The sequence below is a fragment of the Physcomitrium patens genome, chromosome 4, assembly GCF_059467195.1.
Source record: "Physcomitrium patens ecotype Gransden chromosome 4, ASM5946719v1, whole genome shotgun sequence".
NCBI lineage: Eukaryota > Viridiplantae > Streptophyta > Bryopsida > Funariales > Funariaceae > Physcomitrium > Physcomitrium patens.
The window spans coordinates 17,164,428-17,187,265 of record NC_143413.1 but is presented as its reverse complement, the minus strand read 5'-3'; the positions used below and the strand labels follow the sequence as shown (position 1 = coordinate 17,187,265).

The 22,838-nt window shown below is 43.5% G+C and overlaps 4 protein-coding genes across 8 annotated transcripts; 1 reads left to right on the top strand and 3 right to left on the bottom strand.

The window, feature by feature from the left end:
- Nucleotides 1-1,845: 1,845 nt before the first annotated feature.
- On the top strand, nucleotides 1,846-4,914 carry LOC112281959 (putative xyloglucan galactosyltransferase GT19). Of its 2 annotated transcripts, XR_016502699.1 has the most exons (3): nucleotides 1,846-2,305; nucleotides 2,672-4,270; nucleotides 4,624-4,914. XR_016502699.1 is itself a non-coding variant. In XM_024519039.3 (2 exons), exon 2 carries the CDS (start codon nucleotides 2,795-2,797, stop codon nucleotides 4,178-4,180), a length of 1,386 nt encoding a protein of 461 aa, XP_024374807.1. In that variant the 5' UTR covers nucleotides 1,881-2,305; nucleotides 2,672-2,794; the 3' UTR covers nucleotides 4,181-4,914. The 2 variants fall into 2 exon arrangements, 1 of the variants encoding a protein (XP_024374807.1); XM_024519039.3 differs by having other exon boundaries at nucleotides 1,881-2,305; nucleotides 2,672-4,914.
- A 490-nt stretch (nucleotides 4,915-5,404) lies between these two features.
- On the bottom strand, nucleotides 5,405-13,600 carry LOC112281958 (uncharacterized). 2 transcript variants are annotated; one of them, XM_024519035.3, is made up of 15 exons: nucleotides 13,251-13,600; nucleotides 11,892-12,642; nucleotides 11,451-11,525; nucleotides 10,975-11,016; nucleotides 10,616-10,731; nucleotides 10,208-10,512; nucleotides 9,756-9,802; nucleotides 9,258-9,638; nucleotides 8,749-8,817; nucleotides 8,243-8,325; nucleotides 7,673-8,077; nucleotides 7,399-7,553; nucleotides 6,869-7,068; nucleotides 6,109-6,491; nucleotides 5,405-6,014 (listed from the first exon to the last, which is right to left on the bottom strand). In XM_024519035.3, exons 2-15 carry the CDS (start codon nucleotides 12,483-12,485, stop codon nucleotides 5,780-5,782), a joined length of 3,090 nt encoding a protein of 1,029 aa, XP_024374803.1. In that variant the 5' UTR covers nucleotides 12,486-12,642; nucleotides 13,251-13,600; the 3' UTR covers nucleotides 5,405-5,779. The 2 variants fall into 2 exon arrangements, with proteins under 2 accessions (XP_024374803.1, XP_073389433.1); XM_073533332.2 differs by having other exon boundaries at nucleotides 7,673-8,053; nucleotides 13,251-13,392.
- Nucleotides 13,601-13,786: 186 nt separating this feature from the next.
- LOC149989426 (uncharacterized) lies at nucleotides 13,787-15,113 on the bottom strand. Of its 2 annotated transcripts, XM_090250021.1 has the most exons (3): nucleotides 14,975-15,113; nucleotides 14,601-14,774; nucleotides 13,787-14,454 (listed from the first exon to the last, which is right to left on the bottom strand). In XM_090250021.1, the coding sequence occupies exons 2-3, from the start codon at nucleotides 14,733-14,735 to the stop codon at nucleotides 14,200-14,202; spliced, it is 390 nt and encodes a 129-aa protein (XP_090106147.1). In that variant the 5' UTR covers nucleotides 14,736-14,774; nucleotides 14,975-15,113; the 3' UTR covers nucleotides 13,787-14,199. The 2 variants fall into 2 exon arrangements, with proteins under 2 accessions (XP_090106147.1, XP_090106148.1); XM_090250022.1 differs by lacking the exon at nucleotides 14,975-15,113 and having other exon boundaries at nucleotides 14,601-14,881.
- A 216-nt stretch (nucleotides 15,114-15,329) lies between these two features.
- On the bottom strand, nucleotides 15,330-17,315 carry LOC112281960 (uncharacterized). Of its 2 annotated transcripts, none has more exons than XM_024519041.3 (3): nucleotides 17,026-17,315; nucleotides 16,655-16,890; nucleotides 15,330-15,996 (listed from the first exon to the last, which is right to left on the bottom strand). In XM_024519041.3, exons 2-3 carry the CDS (start codon nucleotides 16,861-16,863, stop codon nucleotides 15,522-15,524), a joined length of 684 nt encoding a protein of 227 aa, XP_024374809.1. In that variant the 5' UTR covers nucleotides 16,864-16,890; nucleotides 17,026-17,315; the 3' UTR covers nucleotides 15,330-15,521. The 2 variants fall into 2 exon arrangements, with proteins under 2 accessions (XP_024374809.1, XP_024374808.1); XM_024519040.2 differs by having other exon boundaries at nucleotides 17,224-17,315.
- Between the last annotated feature and the right edge of the window lie 5,523 nt (nucleotides 17,316-22,838).

Sequence of the window (22,838 nt, the reverse complement as noted above, 5' to 3'; positions counted from 1 at the left end):
TTGTCAGAGATTAACGTTTTAGTTTACGGTTTAAATTTTTACTTATCTACAAAGTTGATTTAAAATTTATACTTTGTCCAGTATTAACATATTTTTAATTATGTTTTTAATATTTCACTTGATGAATATAGTTTTATTTTTGCATCAATATAGCTTAATCTGAATTACCACACTATAAAAAATAATTGCCATCAATTGTAGATAATTTGTCATATAAATTCCAAAACGTGATATTGCATTGAATTTTGAACAATGCAAAGAACATACCAATAATGAAGACATAGACATAGACATACCATTCCTTTGCAGGATTATAAATGCCAAAAATACATACACAATACCTAACTCACTTATTACAAATATTTATATTAAAACACTATTTTCACAAACCACATACCCAACAACAATGTGGCTTTAATTTGGCTTTATGTCGAAAATCCCAATATCTAACATCCAAGCAAGATACATTACATAAATAATCCAATTACAAAATCACACATGTATTAGTTCACCCAATAGGAACATCAAATGATATACCTTTTACACAATAATATCATGTTTTTACTACTAATCTTTCGGACAATTAAAAAAAAAAAAAATCCAAAATAATGGTACAAAACAAGTTTTATGATTATTTTTAATACAATTGCTATTAATATGTATATATATATATATATATATATACATTTAGATAGGAGGAATGTTAAATAGATGCATGCTTTTAATAAATAGACCCACTCTTGATAAAAAAAAATGTAGTAATCATGATGAATGTGGTTGGTCCTTATTGGTTGCATATCCAGTAGTGGAGAAATGAATCTAAAAGTCACTTTTTTTTTTTCATGTTGGTTAGGATGGGTAGATTTAGTAAAAACTTGGGTTTATTTCACATTCCCCTCTCTCTCTAACTTTATATATATATATATATATATATATATACACAATTACCTAAAAATATACATTATCTATATTCCTCACAAAACAATAATAGCAGTACCTTTCAAACAATCTCTTCAGAATTTAGTTTCGTCATAACACTGACACACACACACACCACACTCACAAACACACATGTACACGCAATCAATGCTCTTTGGTGGCTAGTGTGAAGAGCGACGGAAAAGCATGTCTAACTTTTTCCGAGAAAAAAGTACACCGTAAAGTTGCCCAAATTTACCTCGATCCCACAAAGCACGGACCAGATCCACGAGCCAATGGGAGCCGTGATGACATGGCAAGTAGACTGTGACCGATGGCCACGTGGCGTACAATGGTGGCGGAATGAGAGCGAATAGTCCCGCCAACGCCCGCCCGGCCCGGCCCGCGCCCCGCACCCAGCGCACCGCAATCAATGCGGGACGGAGAGAGGCACTAGATCAAAGCACAAGCAAGCGAGCAAGCAAGGAAGCAAGTATCGGCGCAAGCAACGTTCGGCGTCGACGGGGGATACGTCAGCCACTTCGCACTGTGCTAAATCCAGGCTGTGCAGCGCGTCAGTCGCGCCGGGCAAGAGCGATGTCCGAAGTTGGGGTGCTATTCCGTGGGTCGAGTGAGATTGCAGCATTACACACTGTTCACCATATAATCTCACGCGTAGTGGAGGAGTGCATGGCGATCAATCTAAACGGCGCCCTGGTTCGGTGCTGTGATCGGAAGGCGGAGGAGGAGCGGGTTGTTTCTGTAGCTGTTTGGCTTTGGGCTTTGGTTTTTTATGGTGACGGCGATGGATGAAGAGAAAGCAATCGCCGCCACGAGAGATTGCTTCGTCACCGGCAAGGACAGGACACGCAAAATTTATAAACAATGTGAGCACCGTGCGGGCTTAGTCTGATATGTCTCGGGAGAGGCCGGTGCAGGACGCGGGTTAGCGCGCTTGATTTGCTGCTGCAGACTCCGAGCTGCAAGTCATTGCAACGTCGCCGTGGTCGTATTGGTGGTAGTCCTCATCTTCATCGTCGTATTGGTGGTGGTGGTTGTCACTGTGGTAGTAGTAGTGCGTTGGCTTCGTTCAAGGTTCCACGAGGATGCTCTGATCATTGGTTGTTTGCACGGCAAGGACTTGATAGATTCATGGTGTTTTTGAGGTGGCGGAGGCTTGATCATCTGGCTGGTTGTAATCGCATTCGAGGCGCGAGAGGTTTAGTTGGAGTGTAGGCAGAGGGAGAGAGGTTATTTGGATAGTGGTGCTGTCGATTGCCAATGAGGAGTTGCGACAGGGAATATGTTAGCTGAGGTTTCAGCTACGAAGCTCCTCTTCTGCTGCCGCTCTGTATGTTTCAGCAACTGGAGGTTTGTTAAGGACCGGGTAAACTGCTAACGTCTTTTGTTGGTGTTTTTGCCATTTTAGGCTGTGAGGAGAAAATAGCTGATGTCTCACGTAGCCATTTTTAGTCGAGTCGATCACCAGATTTGAAACTTCGTTTGCCGTTCTTGTGAGTCACACTGCGGGACTGGCCGCTTCCTACGGATATGAGGCAGTGTCAATCCCTTTTTTTCTTTTAGGGTGGGCTTGTCCGTACATCACATCGTATCCTCTCTTTGCTGGTATTGCATGTTGTGTCGCAGAGACACGTTACTGGGCATGTTAAGAGTGACCGACTTAGTGTGCACGTTTCAGCCCTGGCTACAATTACTCTTCAGGGGACTGAGTGATCGTTCTGTGGAACCTCAGGGTACTGATACATACTTCAGTGGCAATTGAAGTGTCTGCGGTGAGTGACGGCACTGAAATAGTTCTACCAAAAATTTGTCGTTGTGGAGAGTTGGCAGTTCAGCCTTGGCTTCCGTGAATTTCATGGATTTCTCCAAGACAGCGAAGAAGCATCGGGCACAGTCTGTCTCAAAAAGGAGATCTATCTCCAAGGTCTCGATTGTGGTCTTTATCATCCTTTTCACGACATGGTTCTGCCCCAGCCCTGATTCTATATTTCAGCAGGAGGAAACTAGTATTCAGTCAGTCCAGGATGTTGGACACTCCTCAGATGCTTGTTATGGAAGAAGGGTACACATGTACGACATGCCAGAGGTCTTCAATACCAAAATCCTGGAGTTCTGCGACGGTAAATTGGTGCATTGGATACATTTTTGCAATCATTACAAGAATTACGGATTTGGAGAGATCGTGAACACGACTAATAGTATGTTCCGAGACGACTGGTATGGTACTGACGCATACATGTTAGAGGTTATTATCTTCGAGAGAATGAGATCTTACCCATGCTTGGCAGACAAGCCCGCTAATGCAGACATCTTTTATATCCCCTTCTTCGCGGGGCTGGATGCTCTGCCATATCTTTACAACGATACGAGAAAGATGGACAAGCAGGGGCACGAGGTTATTTCCTGGTTGCGTGCTAATGCGGCAGAGTCTTGGGCGCGTTATGGTGGTCAGGACCATTTCATGATTGCAGGACGGACAGCCTTTGACTTTGGCATTCCCACTATGGATGATTGGGGCACTTGCTTGTTAGATCTAGAGGAGATGCAGAATGTGACATTTATGGTGTTGGAACGCCGGCCATGGCGGTCTCTCGAGCAAGCCATACCTTACCCGGTGGGTTTCCATCCATCCAATGCAGCAAGCTTAAACTCTTGGATCGAGAGGGTAAGAAAGTCTGCTCGCACCCACTTATTTTCATTTACAGGTGCATTGAGGCCAACTTTGTCCATTCGGAGGATGCTGTCAAATGAGTGCGAAAACGCTGCCACTGAGTGTTCAAGATTGGATTGCGCAAAGGTTAGTTGTAGTCACAACCCCGTGCCAATTTACGAGAGTCTTCTCCGAGCGAATTTCTGTTTGCAACCGCGTGGTGATACAGCAACACGTCGATCAACGATCGATTCCATAGTCTCGGGCTGCATCCCCGTCCTTTTCCACGAGGATTCGGCTCAAAAACAATACATGTGGCACTTTCCTGAGGACTACAGGACGTTCTCTGTCTTCATACATGAAGATTGCGTCACAAATGGAACGTGCATCGTTAGGGATATATTGAAGAAGATCAAACCGGCCGAAGTGATTAAGATGCGTGAGAAGCTCATCTCCATGATACCCAATGTTTTGTACAGGAACCCGTCAGACGTAAACTTCCCGTATATTGACGCGTTTGACTTGACTATCGAGGGAATGGTGCGCAAGGCAACTTCGCTCAAGAAATCTCCACCACTTTCGACGAGCTAGAAACCTCTGCAATCCAGTTCACCAGAGCGTTTTGTCTCCGAGTGCTACTTCATTTGAGAGGATACACTAAGCACTGTCTAAGAACTGGAAGTAAGCGAACTTCTCCATTGAGCATCTATCATTGGTTTCGGGAGTTTTCCTTCACATGGTTGAGATGAGAACGTTAGGAGCCGAGTGCAATTGCCTCGAGTCTAAATTTCATTTTTTAATCTGCAGTACCCCTGAGGAGTAAAATTGGTTGTAATGGATTGTGATGGTGCTTTTTCACCACCAGTTGTAGTTTACGTATTGTGTGTGGAGACCATGCTGCCCCTAATGGCTAACGTAGGTGCCCATAAAATATCCTACTTTCTCTCTACCTATTTTCTTTTTCCATGGTCCCATTTGCTCCCACTTTGCTTTAGGTGTCAAGCTGGTAATGAACTCTTGGTGATATTACTCAGGTCTCTGGTACAAAGAGGACTTCAGCCTGAGACGAGCAGCCCCAGGTGGTGTGTGATCATTGTGGCTACACGACAGCATAATTTCAAACATTGATGTTCATTTACTGCGCGCCTCCTCACCTTGAGCTAGTCCGTGTACTGAGTGTGTGTAATTAAAGTCGTGTAGGTCAGTCACTGTGCTAAGGCTCTGATCATTTCCTGTATCCCTGATTTTTACTCAACAACACTGCCACCTGGTGATGTGGGTACAATGATATAAACCTTTGTGGCACACTTATCGCTCCTGTCAAATGCAGCTTCCTTATTCCTATGCTTCAATGTACGGTAGCACAAGTTGTTACCTTAACCACTGAAGGACAAAGAGCATTTCAACGTTCCAACTTCCAGCCCCCAGGGGCGGAAATGATTTGGCAATCTTTTCCTACGTGATTTGAATGAAATCGAGATCAGACTAAAACTCAAGTTACTTCTGATACCTGAATCAATCACCAACAATTGACTTACTGTTGTTGGGCAGAAAGCTTGAGCCGGAAGACCATTCACTCCTATGTTCTGCTCTCCTTGGTTCTCCTTTCTTCAAAACTCCAGGTCTCAAGTGTCAGACGTAACTCACTATCCAACTAGTACCGCACAAATCTTCACCTTGAGTTCGATTTACATTAGCTTCAGCTCACTATCGATTTTAACCCAAAATCCCACCTTCACTGGAAGTTCAACTCTTTCATTTACATTTAGTACTGCTCTGATGGTGCATGTGTTGTTTTCTTTTGCAATATTAAAATTACGGAAGTTAAGAGCACAGTTAAAAACTTTCATTGAATGCCATATAGGATTCCATTCATGTGTCATCTATGGACACAAGTGAGAGGACTGGCCAAAAAGGGCCCATCATGTTAAGTCTCTCTCGGTTCAAAAATCCCCGTAGAAGCAAGTGCTTGCTAGACAATGGACATAGCACCATGCAAAGAGGTTTCGAAGAGCTAGAGAGTCGATGCTACTAGAGACAATCAACCTTATCTCCCACGGGAAACTGATTAAATGAAAAATGCTGGTGGAGGTTCACTGTAAAAAATAGCATTCAATTCAAGCTACCACTGCTCTTCTACTCCTCTTTCACTGAATGCTTCCTAAGTACATTTGATGTGCTTCAATGATGTCAGAGTTCCGGAACTATACGATTCTGCAGGCCTCTAGCAAGCTCCACTAAATCCGTGGATGAGCTTGCTCCTGGACGTGATTGAGACCCTCGGCTGATGAGCTGATCAATGACACTCAAAATCAACCTGGTGGTTTCCTGGCTGGAAATGATCGAGTCCAGCAATTCGCGTGAATGTTGCTGATTTGATAGTAGCTTGGAAAAAAGTGAAACCGTCTCACGTATCAAACACGTCCTGCAGTCAAAGATGCAACAGGTTAGATTCACACTAATAGAAGTAATCAGCTTAACCAAGAGCTGAGACGTATATCTCAAGGAGAAGTAGATACCTATGCTCCTCAAAACCCAGCCTCTCGATGAGATTTGGGGATTCATCCGCCTCTGACTTGAGCTCGCGAGCTAGAAGTGAGATAAGCCTGCAAGGTATGTCGAAGAGTTTCTCCCCATCCTCGGAGGTAACAGGCCTCATATTTACACCCGCGTGTGGATTATGCGCAGCAGCAACGACATCACCGGTGCTCGCATTCATGCGGGAGCCCGCTCGAGGATTTTCGCTTTGCAGCCCATTTCCACCATCCGCACTGTAAGACTCCTTGAATGTTCCACATTGCTCCAATTTGATTTGAGCACACAAAAGAATTCGGACAGCAGAATCCCCAGAACTTGCCAAATAGGCCAACACACGTATGGCATCCCGTCTTATAACATACTCCTGCCAAGGATTTAGACAAGTCTTGTCAGTGTCGCATTTCACAGAGCTCCAGAAATCTTCCAAACAAAGCTTTCAAGTGCGGCAGAGATAAGATAGATGTTCAAACCTGCAAATACCCTTGCAGCTACATGTAGTTAAATATCTACGAGTCAAACTCAAGGTAAAGATACGAAGAGGCCAAGAAAATACAATGCAAAATTCCAAGGATGTCAAGTGTAAAATTGAACTTCTTAATAGAAACTACCTCGTGCGAGTACAAAATTTCAGCAGTGAATGGTTCCTAAAGTTTCTAAAAACAACTGTGATGGGAAACCCTTCCACAATCTGCAATACTTTTCATTTCTAAAGTTGATTAACATAATTGAAGGAATACGCACCTGTAAACTGCTGCCAGGGTATTCTAGACAAGAAGATATCCCATCCAGCACAAGCTTGCATTCTCCCCGCCCTTGCATATCAAGGCCTTGGATGTGTGTTACTGACTCCCCAACACCAGGATCACCTGGCTTGGAAATGCATTCAGGGTCGCCAAGTGATGTATCGAGAGCAGAACAGAACATCTGAAGAAGAGCAGGACCTACAGGTATACATGCAAACACAGTGATGGTTATCGTCAGAGCACGAACTTCACCAGTAAATGCAAGCATAGCATGAAGAAACTATGTGATAAATGTATAGAAGTATGAGAAATGAAGTTGAAAACATTTGAGTTTTAGGAATAAACAGCAAAAACATGATACTCTCAAAGTGCATGAACACGAAGACCAGCATCAAACCTGAAGTATAAGTGCTTCACCAAGCATCCAATTCTATCAACATGTCAATAAATGAAAACAATGTAAGAAAACGAAATCCTAAGAACGTGGAAATTTTAGTGAACAAAATAATTGGTTAAGTGCAGACCTACAATGTAATAGAAGGTGCACCAGGCGGATAGCTTGTAATTGTACTGCTACCCCAGCAGTCCCTTTGAGCAGAGAAGCCAAACTTGCAACTTGCTGTTCCCCACTTGTAGAGAAGCCAAATTTGCAAGTTTTTTTCCCCCATAACAAAGGTCCAAATCTGCAGAAGCAGGAAACAGCATGTAAATACGGGCACATCATCATACTCAACAACAAGCTTTCGACATTAAATAAATACATATACAAAACCACAACGAACACAGTAGGTGAGGAACTTACTGTGCCCTTTGCGAAACGGGTTCACTATGTGCCACTAACAGGCCCATTATGGCACTTGCTCCAAATCTGACGCCAGTGTTGGAAGAATGGGCAGCCATATACAGTAACCAGTCAACAAAAGGATTGAGATCCGAGGCTACCATGTCAGCTCCATCTTCTACTCCAGTGATATTCCTTCGAATCTCTGCTTGTTCTGGCCGTGATGAACCTACAGAAGTTTCATTTTGCGGCTTCGGAAGTCCACAAAACACCCGCGGAGAAGAAAAGACAGGAACAGAAGTTTGTTCTTGCCTCATGTCACCACTACACATAGACCATCCTCTCCCTTCGAACGACAAGTTTAATCTACTGAAGCTGTCGGAAATACCTACATGTTTTGAACTGAAAATATTTCCAGAATTGTTTCTGTCATTACAATTACCATGTAAATATTAAACAGTTAGAAAACACAGAAAGATATAGCTTAAACAGCATTTCTAATCTGGAATTAACAAAGGAGTATGCAGAAAGTATAGTCTCTTTCTTAATTCAAGCGCCATCCAAAAATTGCAGGGATGCATGTTAACCTACCTTGCAAGTACTTTATCTCTGCAAAAAGACTCATGGCGTAGAATACAGTGCATAACACGAAGAGCGCTCTGAACAAGATCCACCTGCATGGCATAAAAAACAGACCATCATTGGATCACCTTCACCCACACAACAGAGCCAGCACTGAAACCTAGATGATTAAATTCCCATGGGACTAGGGAAGAAGGATCACAAAGCAGTCCTAACAGCAAAGAAAGGGAACTTCCGATTGTGCAACCGGCCTAAGTCAATAAAAAATCTGAAGACTGATGTTTTAAACCCTGGATTGTAGACGGATTCTTATCGAAGTATTGCTATCCCTTTTAGAGATAGATTCCACTCTCTTATACCCGGTTCATTCTTGCATACTGTCGTGGGTTTGAAGGCTTATCGAACGGACTGATGCATTTATGTTTGAACAACGTAAATCCTAGAAAGTGACTGAGGGAATGGGGAACTAATATAATATCTTGGGGAAATACAGCTAAAAGGTACATTTCACGTACATTGTCGCAATCGCAGTACTCTAGTAAGGGTCCAAGAAGTGTTGCCGACGGCATAAGCTTATTTGCAACCTGCAACCATGCTTAAACAATGAGAGCTACAACAATCAGTTTCTGAAGCCCTTGCCTTGAGGTCAGTACAGACAGGACTATTAAAGACTACTGAAGATTCAAAATAGCATCATGCTCTCAAGTTTCAAAACTTATTCCCGGAATATCAATTATATCAAGGAAAAACAGAATGAATAACTCTATTTTGGCTCACGTTAAGCATTTTATGATATCACAAGCCCCAAATAAAATTGGAACACAGTAACATCATTATTCCAAATCCAGTCAGGAATGATGACGCATACAGATAATATCAACCTTCCACCTAGACAAATTTGAAACAGCCGATCTGCAGAAATCCTTGGGGTTAAAACAGCCTAAGAAAGGTGCTATATGTCAAGATGTTTAAATAGGAGCACCCGCCCATGCGTGATAAAGTTGCGAAGGGAGGCACGCATTACCTTTGCAAGTGCGCTGTGAAAATTTGAACCCACACTTTCCTGAATCTCCTTCTTTGGTTCATTGTGAAGAGTCTGCTTCCGCTTCAAACCAGTTATGCTCTTTGAGCCTGTCTGACTCTTCAACGACTTCTTCAAAGTTCCTTCATATGTTGACAGAATGTACAGATCTTGGCGACAGACAGCAAAAAGTTCCGAGACAAGGGACACGCTCTCGCTTTGAGAGCCGTTTGGATTCCATATTTGTTGCAAGACATGCGTGAGTTCCCTCTGAATAGCCCCATTCTCCAACCCCAAACCTCTGCCAGATGCTTCTTGCTGAGGAAGTGGAGCAGAAGCACCGTCCCTGCCAGATATATGTCCTCTGCAGGGTAGCTCAGATGCCTAACATAGAGATAAAGTAGTGTCAAAGCTCACATGCCGCAAGAAACTGACAGAACAAGGCCATCGGCTACAGAGATTTCAACGAAAAAATTCAGCACCCAGGAGTTACCGCAGTACCTGGGGAGGTACCACTCTTGTTTTCTTCTGATTTGAAGTAACACAACCTGGAGGGAGAGAATGCACAAGATTCTTTATAAGAACAACATACATGAAAGACTTCAGCTCTGTTTAATCTGCAAACTGTCACACCCTTTTAGTAATACTTGAATGTTTGTAAAAGTCACTATATCCTAATTGCGACCAGAATATTAAAAAAAATGCATATCAACTCAACTCCGTGTAAGTGTGTTAATTGCATTCTAAAGCGACCATATAATGTTGCTTGCACGTAGAGAATAACCAAAGTTAAGACAAGAAGAAGGTTTTCCCAGAAAATAGAAGCAAAACGAAGGTAAAGCCAAACAGAGAATGTGAAAAAATTGTAATCACAGTTCTGAACCCCAACCATACAAGAATTACTGTATTAAAACAGATCCAGGCTGGCAAAAGGTGATAATAGGAGCGAATACCGTCATCGACTGTGCGAGCCTTCAGCACTGCAGCATCGGAGGACTCCTTGGAGGCTACAGCTTTATGTGCAGCCACGTTTTCAGCTTTTTCGGTTTCCCAGGGTGCTGCCCATACTTCCTGTGCTTGATCTAGTCTCTTAGACTGATCTTTCACATGTGCATAAGTCCCCTCCGACGGCCGACCGCTGCAAGCTGTGTTTTCTTCTTCAGGTTCATCTCCTTGAGAATAAGATGGACCAGCCCTGTTAACAGCTTCATACTCTCCTTCCTCATGACATCGTTTTGACCCACCTGCATCTATTTTCCTATCACCATACAAGAACTAAGTATCAGCAATAATACATGCTTTGGTATCAGAGGCATCATCAGCTAAATTTGCAGTGAATCTGGTGAGGCAGACTTAAGAACCTTAGCCTTTTGAGGTTTTCCAATTCTTTTTCAAGTGCTGCAGCTGTGGATAAGGCTTCTCTAAGACGATCATTTTTCTCATCACGTGCCCTTCTTGCTTCCAATACCTCTTGATCCTGCATGTAGTGAGCATAAATAGCAAAAACCGTCAACCGGAGGGAACTAAAGTTAACTTGGCATGATAAACAAGGAGCTCTCTCTCTCTCTCTCTCTCTCTCTCTCTCTCTCTCTCTCTCTCTCTCTCTCTCTCTCTCCATGTATATTTATAAGCAATTATTTTTGAAATGTATATTTTCGTTTTATTCTCAACAAAATATTTTGAAAATTTGAAATTATATGTATATAAAATAAAAACAGACCTTCAAAGTCAGCTCCAAAGACAGGCGCTCCAGCTCCCTTTGCTGCACGAGTCAGTATTTCAGGAGTAAACGAAAAGGATTCAAAACAAACCCATTTATATACATCTTCATTCGATGCATCCAGGATTAGAGTGCAAAATCACCCATCAAATGCATCAACGTAGCTTGTCTATGGCTCAACACCAAAACTTCTATGTTGAGTCACATTAAAGATAAATCCACAATTGTTTAAGGGTTGTAAAAATAAATCTAACATAACTAAACTACTAACAAACCGAAGCCCAATTCGTCTAACAAGGTATATCCAAGAACTTCTCACTAGATAAACGCCTGGAGTACACTTAACAATTCCGAATCCCTAAAGACTGAAAAGAACAACTCATTTGCTTGCAACCGCTATGTTTTCATGCTTCAACCATTGAAATTCGTCTGATACTTGGGCTTATGTGACTAAGGCAAGACAATTCACGTCGAACCTGAAATTGCGGGACATGCTGTGAGGAAGTCTGAGACGCGACTCTTTTTCTGAGGTCATACAGCTCTGAGTCCGCCTGATCAATATGACGACGATACCAAGACGAGCATGTGTTGATCAGTTTTGATTTGGCATTAAAGGATTCAACCCAAAACAGGAATGAACGCGCTGGACTAGGTGAAATCAAACCCGACAGAACGAGTAGGCAAAACAAGGATTTCTAGGTCTGCAAAACAATCAGAAACTCTCAGTCCTAAGGTACCAATGAAAGTAAAGTTCTTATCACTCAGCATTTCAAGGCCAAAACTAATTCTTGCCAGATGAGCATCACGAGGTAGAAGGAAGCCCCATATGTTACGAACATCATCGCCTACACATTGTGATCTTGCTCAAGACGAGCATCCCATGCATAATTTAGCTAGCCTTTTTTTTCACTGGTTACCTGCATGAGCTTAGATCGAAGGAGTGAAATCGTCCCATTCTTTTCAGCCAGCAACTCATTGACATGTAGCCCATCATCCCTAAGTGAACCAGGAACACCATTTGATGGTTGGTTTTGAATATTCACAGCACCATTTGCAGGAGTCCCACACCTAAAAGATCCTGGTCCTTGCGAGGGTAGTTGGGAAAGGTTGATGGGAAGGTGAGCTCCCTCATGTCTATCCTGGTAGTAATAGCCCTGACTCCCCCTCAGCTCAAAAGGCAAAGGTGGCTTTCTCGAGCCATGCAAGGTTTGGGACCGTGTATTAAATGCATTCTCAGTGTGCAATTGAGCTCTACCAGAGACTTGCACTGCGTTTGAGACGGGCCCAATAGTAGGCTGGGGAGGGTGTGTCTGTGAGTCGAGAAGAAGGTTTGGCGGGGGTCCGAGAGGCTGCACTGGTTGAGGAGTAGAGAAAGTGGACACCACTTGAGATGCTCGCCTAACAGCATTTTCATGCTCTGCCTTCTGTAATAGGTCCTCAAGAATCCCACTGTCAAGTAAATTCTCCCACTCTTCATCGTACTCAATTTGCGACTGAGACTCCCCTACCATCCCTACCAGGTTCTCATCCCCTTCCTTTTCTCATTCGAAGTCTGGCGGACGTCCTTCCTTGGTCAGAGTGACTAGGTTCAGTCCTGCGTTTGTGTCGTTAAATTTCATACAACAAGTCCTGTTCTATGCAGGCCACTCGAAAACCTTCCCACCGATCCTGCTCAAGTGATCACCATGAACAATAATGTAAGATTTCCACCATTTTCTCAAGACAAGACTCGATTCATATTTAAACTGCTGATTTTCAATCCTCGACTCCCGCAATTGAATCAACGATACGATGCACCTTCTCTATTATGAAAACATCTTAATGTATCCATTATCAAGTGCTTCTTCAATACGCTGCTAGGAAACATTTACCTCCCATTGCAATCACCTCCTACTCTTCTAAAAAATCAAATGTGAGCTTCTTACGCCCCCTCAACGTAGACGCAACGGCCACACTGGAAGACAATGAGGACTAGATGGTAAAAGACTACATGCCAAAGCCCTATCTTACCTTGCAAAAAGAAAAATCAAAGCTATAAAACCAATTCCCTCGAATGTGGCACCATTTCAAGAAAGCCAATTCTCGACAGAAATGTCTACTAAAAAATTACCAAAAACCTAATTCATGCCCTGGAAGGACAAATCACTTGTTCAAATCCCATAATCTCCGAAAATGCACACCATGTAGTTCACGCCCTTCCAACGATCAAACAACCCGAGCTGCAGCTGAAATGTGCTTGATCTAGGTGTAAGTTCTCCACAAACTCAAATACTTACACAGATTACTCTACATCGGATCCTCCAGGAGCGTGTCCAACCGAGATCCAGCACCACAAATGCAGCATTAAACCTTCAGGAAGGGGGTTGCAGCAGTGATGAGAATGAGCATCAACGCCGGTTGTAGCCAGAAGAGCGCGACGAGGTAATCCGCGGAGAGAAGTGCATGACGAAATGCAAGTGAAGTGAAAACCCTAATTGCTTAAACCCCATGAAGTCTCATCCGGCGATGGATTCACACGGCGGTTCAATCGGAGGGAATGAAACGTCGATCATCCAGTCCCGTGGAGGTCAATCCCATTCCATCGAAGGCTGACTGTGGAATCCAATGCCGCCCAACTGGTCATGGGGAGGTCGAGGTCGATGTGGATGCGGAGGTCGTTGTGAGGACATCTTGTGCGAAGAATGTGGAAAAAGGCATTACAGGCCCTGAACCAGACGACTTTTCGTTTATGTTGAAAGATTGCGAATGGTTAATTGTAATCTTAATCTATTTCCACTACATAGTCACTGTGATATCGATAAAAAGAAAATTAAAAACTAAAAACCCTCCATTATCTTACATGAACCGAAATCAAGCGTTCACAATCCCTGAAGATGTGGGTATCTTTTGAATCTTCTATCTTCAATGTGAAAATAATCATGAGTTGATGGTCTGGGGATTTGTACGACGCTAAGAGTAAGAGTTTTACATTCGGTATTTGTTAGGCGGGGATCAGATAGTGCAACATTTGATAGTTTATGGTTTGAATTCTCCTGTTCCTCAAAGTTTTTACTTGGTTAGATTTGGCTCTTATTTGATGTGGTAAACATTGTTTATGCCCTTTCTGTAGGCTAAACCCACATCGAGAAGAATCTTTACGGAATTCTGGGCCATACCGCAGCTGCTGTGTTTCAGCATTGCGGCACGCAGCAGTCGCATTTGCGAACGTGGCGGGATCTGCAACGGTTACTCGAACGGGAGGGAATCCAGCTTGTAGCTTCGTGAGCTCGAAGCTTGCTGCCGAAGCTCTTCAACGGATGCTGCTCGCAAACCCAACTCATCACGCTTTATCCCTCTTTCAAATTCTGCATCAATCTTGTGTTCGAGCATTAATGCATGCATGCGCTTCAGCCTACGCTCACCTATGTTGGGTCCCGAACAGTGCTTCGACGGGGGGTTGTGCGGCAATTGGGGGCCGTTGTACCACCACTCTAAACGATCCTGTCGTGTTGACAAGGATTGCAGGTCAGTTCAAATCACAAACCTCAATGAAACCTGCTTTCGTGCTCGTACTTTGTATCTGTAGGTTATTGAAATAGGCACTATCGCTCTACCAGTACATTCCGTGGCCCCTCTCCCATACTTACCAGATTGATAGATAGATGTTTGCCACGTTTCGCAGCCAGGCCATTGGGCGAGCGTGGGAAACCATCCTCCCATACCGGCCGAATAGAGCTCCCCCGTGGTAGTTTCAGATGTTTGCTACAACCAAGCAGTAGCATACATCTGACCTACTGATAGTTTGGAAATGAAATATTGGGCTGCCACGCACACGTCATGAAAATGTCAGATACAAGCTATGAATCGCGTGTAGAGCCCACTTCTGCCACCTAGCATTGTGTCCTATCGATAATGTTGTCACGTTATATCAGGCGGCGGGCTGGTTATTCGTGGGAATTGGGAAGTAGTCAGTCGCTCGGACACCTTGGGCTAGGGCCTAGTCAGAGAGCATGGATCTTACCACTCCGTCAAATGAGAGTGCATATTCTGCAAGCATGTTCGAGATAGAGTTCCGTTCCAAGTAATTTCCAGCTTCGCAACTTGCCCACACATTCTATGGCAACTTTGAAAGCGCGTGCACATATCCAGGAAATTATGATAACCCGGCAATGCAGTCCGTTTTCGAACATGGTTTTTCAATCACAAAGTATCCATCACACGTCATTCAGTGATATGCATGGTGAAGTTTGGTAAGGGGCTCGGCGCAGACACATAGGTGGCTTCCGATTCTCTAAGCATCTCCAACCTACTGGAAGCACAGAACTGGAAGCACGCGAAGCACGAAAACACACGTCTTATTTACCATGATGAGCAGGTTTGAAGATGTCCAAAGTTTTCATCTATTCCAAGTTCTAAATTCCACATACACATGGTCCGATAATCGATCCACTCAAGATAATGCTCAAGAAGCATTCCATCTTTCCTGAACTCAATCCCTCGCTAAGAACAACCAACAGTAATTACAAATTTAGTGACAAAGCCAGGTTAAGAAATCCCTGGTATGAGATTTATGGTGCAACTCGACCAGCTTTGGTGCGGAGAAGCTCTGCGTGGCAGCCATGGCTTGATGGAAAGCTCACCCACACCTCATTAATACGGCCCAAGATTTTCAAAGGGCTGCTGTACTGAGCAATGGTGTAAGCATCCTCACCATCCTTTGGCTCATTGTCGGTAACGTTAGCCCACTTCGTCTTCTGAAGACTAGCTTCTAGAGCAGCTGCTTCCTGAGCGACATTGCTATCCTTGGCAAAGCCCGAGAATGGACGCACTGCGATGCATTTCTCGTCCCAGTTCTCAACTGTGAGGTCAGAGTCGAGGAGGGGAAGAGGTGGGTTGTCCTGGAACTTACTCGGCACGTAAAATCGGATGGAGAATGCAGAGGAGCAGAATGGCCCAGCAGAGGGCACTATTCCTGTCAATACAGGGGTGGTCATTTCCACACGAGTGTTGTTGAGATTGGCGCCTTGTATATATTGAAACAACCTGCTCGCCATAACACGGCACCTACCCGTTAGATAATCATATTCACCATTGCTCGACCTATCAAATCACTGAACTGTTGCCAGCACACATTTGTGCAATGGCAGTCAAATCTACTGTACTGCAGACTCAGGTGCTATATCAAATGCAATCAAGACAAGACGAAAAAAAGCTAATGGCTCGGAAAGAACGGATGGGACGAGATCTAGCACACACATCATGTGTCTGCTACTAAATTATGTGATCGATTCAGTCTCATGCCCAAGATAGGCGGTCCATAGTATACTCCTTTCAGCAAATCTATTCTGTACACAGCTTGTACACATCACGACTGCACGCTCATGTAAATCGTATTCTTATCGTAAATTTGCGTTCCATCATGACGCACTCGGGATCGATTTTCAAGTGCAAATTAGACAAGTAGTACGATGCGATCGACCGCGAAAGAGGAGAAGAAAAAAATATTTATGCTGCACTCAAATATGTTGCAGGTGAAATAAACTGGGATGATTGACAGTATGTCAAGCAAGGATCTCTTCTGAGGGATGAATCGTCCCCCTTTACTAAGACACTTTTCACCCTGCTTACTCAAAAGTGCATGAAAAGGAGAGGAATTCCAAAAAAGCAAAAACGAAAACATAGGACGGTGCATCGAAATTACTTGTGGAATCCAATCTGTGTCGCCTTGCCGAATGAAATATCATCCACGGGGGTAGAAACCCACGTAGACGGACGGTACAACCGGATCTCAAAGTCCGATTCCGCATGAACCACAGTATATTGCGGAGTTTCAAGGCTATCCTCCACAGCTGCAGAAGCAACTACTGCTGAAATGGCCAGTAACAAACACATCCATACCTTCGAACCCATCTTTCTCGTTGAAAACAAGATGCACACCTGCATTAACAATAAAATCAACAGAGAACAATAGTCAGCTCTGCTATACCACTTCCCACCAAATCCCAAACAACCCATCACAAAGCTCAAAATCCATCATGCGCTGTCACACGCACGACACACATTACTCCGTACCGAGCGGCTCAACTTGAATAGACACTGGACTGCAACAGCTCTCCAACTTCATCTCTCGCAAACGCAGTAATCCACCACCACAACCAGCAATCGATGAATCGAAGACCAAGGAAACTACATGATGTGAACAGCGCCTGACAAATCATACTCATTATAGACCCGTAAACCCTCCAAATCACGCCCTCCAAAGCTACTTACCAACTGGTGTCAAAATTGCACTGAATAGTAGTCTGCAGGATCCCTGTTCAGGGAGGGGGCTCCTCTACAAGGCGAGGATGTGCGGGGAAGAAGAAAGTGGGATGCGGTGTCGTAAATGACGATGAAAGATAAATGTATACTCGCAAAGGTGTGTGTGCGTATGTGTGTTCGCAACCTGTCCCTCGATTCCAGTGACCAGCACAGTATCTCTTCCATGAACAGCTCCGGTCGACGGAAAGACAAAGAAGTGACTGGGGTCCACGTTGGATTGTAAGAGGAAGGTCCCATGGCAAATCGCCACAGGGCGGAAAATGCACTCTCTAGCGAGGTGCCACCACCTGGAGCTCCATGGCTCCCAAGCACATGAGAGTGGGCTTCCATGTGCCCTGTCCCCGCCAGAAAGGCTTTGGATAAGGACCAAGTGGAGACTCACAACGAGGGCCCTTTTGCAAGTGAGATAGATATGAATCATCTGCGGCAAAAGAATTGGCGCTGTCAAATTTAGTATTTTCCAAAGTGCGGCTGTTGCTGGTAGCAGTTTCAATTGACAGCGCGCTTACCACGGACCATTTTTTCTTTTTTTATTTCCTGTTTGCTTTTTCTTATCTTCTTTTCTATTTATTATTTATGTTTTCACCATAGTGGTTCCTTTCGACAGGTCTGGGAGACCCTAGCTAAGTGTGATTTGCAGCAAATTACGTTGGGGGTAATCTCACGCCTCCAAGACGTGGTAAACGCGCTTCCCGCAACGTACGCCGGTGCGGCATCGGGAGTAGCTTCTAGCGGACATCGACACTGTATCAAAGATAACTGTGGCCACGCTGGGAAATTACCCAATTGGAAACGCGCAAAAGGGCCCCTGCCCCCACCCCGCCACCCGCATTGCAGATGCTAAAGACATTCTGATTCTACATTTGATCTTTTTTTCTTTTTCTTTTTCTTTTTGTTTCCACCACTCGAAGTCACAAACACCCCGAATTTGAGTAACCGAAATGCTGGAGCCATGACTAAGAATCAGAACAATTGCCGTCAGATCACTGTTGTTAGGTTCATGTCGAGTTCCAAGTTTAGCACACAGTTTCCACAGTAATCAGAAAAAACAGGTAAGCCGCTCGTCAAACAATTGGTCAGAGTCCTCACCCCATCGTGCATGCGGATCAGGCAAACACGGGCATAGAAGAAAGAACATGTCTCCAAGCTCACAGACCGCGTCCTACTCTCACGAGTCGACGGTCTCAACTCCCATGAAACTGAAACAAGCCAATCCCACCTGATACAAATCGATCAACATCTGGAACCACTTCGAAGCTCAGTATACTGACTAGAATCCAATCTTCACAACAGCTCTTGAATTCAACTTGAAAAGAAAAAAAACACCTAGTGGAGCAGCTAGCACAAATCCGACTCCGCTCCTTCCAATCGCAACAACTGATCATCAGTGTCACGACACGGCGAATACCCCAATTGAGCCAGAAGCTTGAAGATGAAATCCTCGAAACCTGGAACGATGAATCCGAATCCGACGCATTGAGCTTCGATGGAGACACGCCGTTTTCTGACATTCTGCAGAAGTGTGGTGTCGTCGAGGCATTCTGTCGAGCTTCGTTGCATTGTAGCCATGGCAGCTTAGCGGGATTCAACGCTGCGATGGTGATAAGGTCCTGAAATCCATAACGCTAGCTTCTGATCTACACAAAACTTTCAATCGGATCTCGCGGGGGAGGAATTCGACCTTTCAATCGGATCTCGCGGCTGAGGAATTCGACGATCTTACGCCGCCCTAAGTGTGCCGACTCAAAGTGTCGTTCATTGTATTGGCGGTGGAATTTTTTTCATGTTGTGCGTTTGTTGCATTTCTTTTTTCTTTTTCACAAGGCAAATGAATTTGTGGTCGTGGCAAGGATAATTTATGGTCAAATTGTAATGTGTATAGACAAACACATTAAGATTCAATCATACACTTAATGAACAAATATATAATAAACAATTTTCATCTTATCGTGGTTGCAATGGAAATGGATATATTGTGTTAGGAACATAATCCTTAGAACCTTCTAGAGACAAGTTTCTAGAACCTTCTAGAGACAAGTTTCTAAAACCTTTTAGAAGCAAGTCTCTGAAACCTTCTAGAAGCTTCTTAGTTGGTAGAAGATGTTAGGGACATAGTCCAAAGAACCTTTTAGAGATAAGTTTTTAGAACCTTCTAGAAGCAAGTCTCTGGAACCTTCTAAAAGCTTCCTAATTGATAAAAGTTGCTTGAGAAGCTTCCTAAATAGGAGTATATATTGGAATCGAGGCTGAAGAGTTCTTCAGTCTCGACAACACATCTCTTGGAGGTCTAGCTCACCTCTCTAGTGTTGTTTTCATCTGATTAATCTAATTCTTGCCAATTCTTCTTGAACTTCTTGTTAGATCTCGAGTCTGTATTCTTGTATCCATGACAGTTTGTCGAGACTTCACTCACCTCAGATATCAGAGCTAGTTTCTTCTTTGTTAGAGAATGGATTACCCCTCTGCTTAGAAGTGTACTAGCATTTTAGAGGTTGCGGAGTACCCTCTTCTAAACCAATATTATCTTCTTGTAGAGTCATTTCTGTCCTTCTCTTAGAATGGCCGAAGGCCAAGACATTAGTATGACGAAAAGTTTGGAGTCCAAGTTAGATGCTATCATGAATACCCTCGCTACGTTATCGCAAAGAACTGCAGAGATTAAAGGAGTCGTGGTAAGGCTTCATAATGATGGAGCATCTTGGATGGCATAATCTAGGTTGCACCAGTCTCAAACTTCTGCACTAGGAGAAGCAACTTTGCCTCAGGTTCAACAAGCACCGCTGGTTCTACAATATAAGAAGCCCCAAGTTAGCCTCCCAGACAAGTTCGATGGTACGCGTTCCAAGTTTCGAGGATTCGTCAACCAAATCAGATTGATAACAGTTTTACAGCCCGAATGCTATCCAACGGAGGAGTCACGTGTTGGGCTTGTTGGAACCTTACTTACAGAATAAGCTCTATCATGGTTTGCTCCTTTGTTTGAGAAACGATCGTCCATACTAAACAACTTTGAAATCTTTTTGGAGGTGTTTGTGGAAGCATTTGGTGAACACGACAAGGTTCGATGGGCTACAACAAAGATCCGGTCACTACGACAAGGAATACGCTCTACATCAGTCTATGCATCGGACTTCAGGCAATTAGTATGCGACATTCATTGGGATGAAGAAGCGTTGATGAATCAATTCTATTGGAGTTTAAGGGACGATGTGAAGGATTTGCTGTTAACTCTTTCTGATCCGCAAACGCTCAACGAAGCTATTAGCCAAGTTGTGAAGTGCGATAACGACCTATTTCAATGCTGCCAAGATCAACGTTCAAGACAAGAAATAGTTCGCCACGCCCCAACTATGTCGACAAGCAGTATGAATTTACATTCAGAGGTAGAAGACATGCAAATTGATGCAGTACGTGTCAAATCCCTTACTCTAGAAGAAAAAAAGCGGCGTATGGATGAAGGTCTATGATTGTATTGTAGTGAAGAAGGCCACAAAGTTGGAAACTGCCCCAAGAAGCAAAATCGACGTATTGTCAAGACTAGGGGCGCGTTTATTCAGGAAAACGAGGATGCCTAGCCACAATAGGAACCGTGCGGTTGGCCAGTGAAATATTGCAACAACAACCAGGTTCCTTTCTTTTCGCTCAACCTGTCCTTTGTTTTACAATCCCTTTGCTTATTGGCCCTCACAAATTGAGAACCTTAGCATTATTAGATTCAGGAGCATCTACTTGTTTCTTAGACGAAGAATTTACAAAGCATCATAAGATCCCTTTAGTACAAAAATCCAAACCTGTTCACGTTGAGGTCATAGATGGGCGACCTTTATTGTCTAGTAGTGTCACCCATAAATCAAAACCTATAGAAGTGACATTTAAGGGCCATAGTAGTCATATTATTTTTAATATTATTAGAACCCCATCAAATCCTGTTATTCTTGGTCTTTCTTGGTTGAAAAAGCATAATCCATCTATAGATTGGAAGTTGCAGAAGATGACCTTTCCCACAAAACCACCCAAGAGCAAGCCTAGTAGAAAACCCCCAATAGAAAAATCCTTATTCATTGGAGCAAGAGCATTTATAAGATTGTCCAAGGAAGGCACACTATTTATCATTTATGCGGCTCCAACTACCGGGGAGAAGATCTCGACAGCAAGTATACCCGAGCAATATAAGGATTTTAAAGACGTGTTTCAAATAAAGAATGCCGACATGCTACTGGAACACAGACCATATGATTGCACCATAGACTTACAGGAAGGAGCACAACCGCCTTTTGGCCCAATCTACAATCTATCGCAGATGGAGTTGGTAGAGTTGCGGAAATACATCGATGAGAATCTAGCCAAGAACTTCATCCGTCATTCAAAATCGTCAACTGGAGCATCCATCTTATTTGTGAAGAAGAAAGATGGCTCATTACAGATGTGCGTGGACTATCGAGGCCTCAACAAGGTAACAAAGAAGAATCGTTACCCGTTACCCTTGATTTCTGGTCTCTTAGAACAACTTGGACGTGCAAGGATCTTTACAAAAATTGATCTAAGGGGAGCTTACAACCTCGAACGAATTAAAGAAGGAGATGAGTAGAAGACAGCGTTCCGTACAAGGTATGGCCATTTTGAGTATAATGTCATGCCCTTTGGTCTTACCAATGCTCCAACAGTCTTTCAACATATGATGAATGACATTTTTCGAGAGCACCTTGATGATTTTGTTGTCATCTATTTTGATGATATTCTGATATTCTCCAAAAACGAAGAAGAGCATGAAAAGCACGTTCGTTTGGTCTTACACAAACTACGTAAGCGAGGACTATATGCCAAGTTGGAGAAGTATTTATTTCACCAAATAGAGATGGAGTTTTTGAGATTCGTTGTGACTACGGAAGGCTTGAAGATGGACCCTAAGAAGGTGGAAGCAATCGTGTCCTGGGAGGTTCCGAAGACGGTGAGAGACATACAATGCTTTCTTGGTTTTGCTAAATTCTATCGGATCTTCATCAAGAATTACTCTCAAGTTGTTACTCCTCTCACTCGGTTGACATGCAAGGATAAGCTGGAATGGGGACCTCTAGCGGAGAAGGCGTTTCAAGACCTGAAGATCGCATTTACTACGGCTCCAATCTTGGTACATTCAGACTTTACAAAGGCCTTTTATTTAGAAACTGATGCTTCGGATTTTACTTTGGGAGCTGTACTTTTACGAATGAGAGAAGACAAGAAGCTCCATCTGGTTGCATTCTATTCTCGAAAGTTCTCTGCTGCTGAAATCAATTATGAGATCTACGATAAGGAACTCCTTACTATAGTGGATTCTTTCCAAGAATGGCGTCATTTTTTTGAAGGAGCTGCATACCCAGTGACTGTATATACAGATCATAAGAATTTGGGGTACTTCATGTCGACTCAAGTTCTAAATCGACGTCAAGCTCGGTGGAGTATGTCGCTATCTAGATTTGATTTTGTCATCACTTATCAACCTGGAAAGCAGCAAGGACTATCTGATGCCTTATCGAAGAGATCGTATCTTGTACCAAAGGCTGGAGAAGCAATGTTTGATCAAT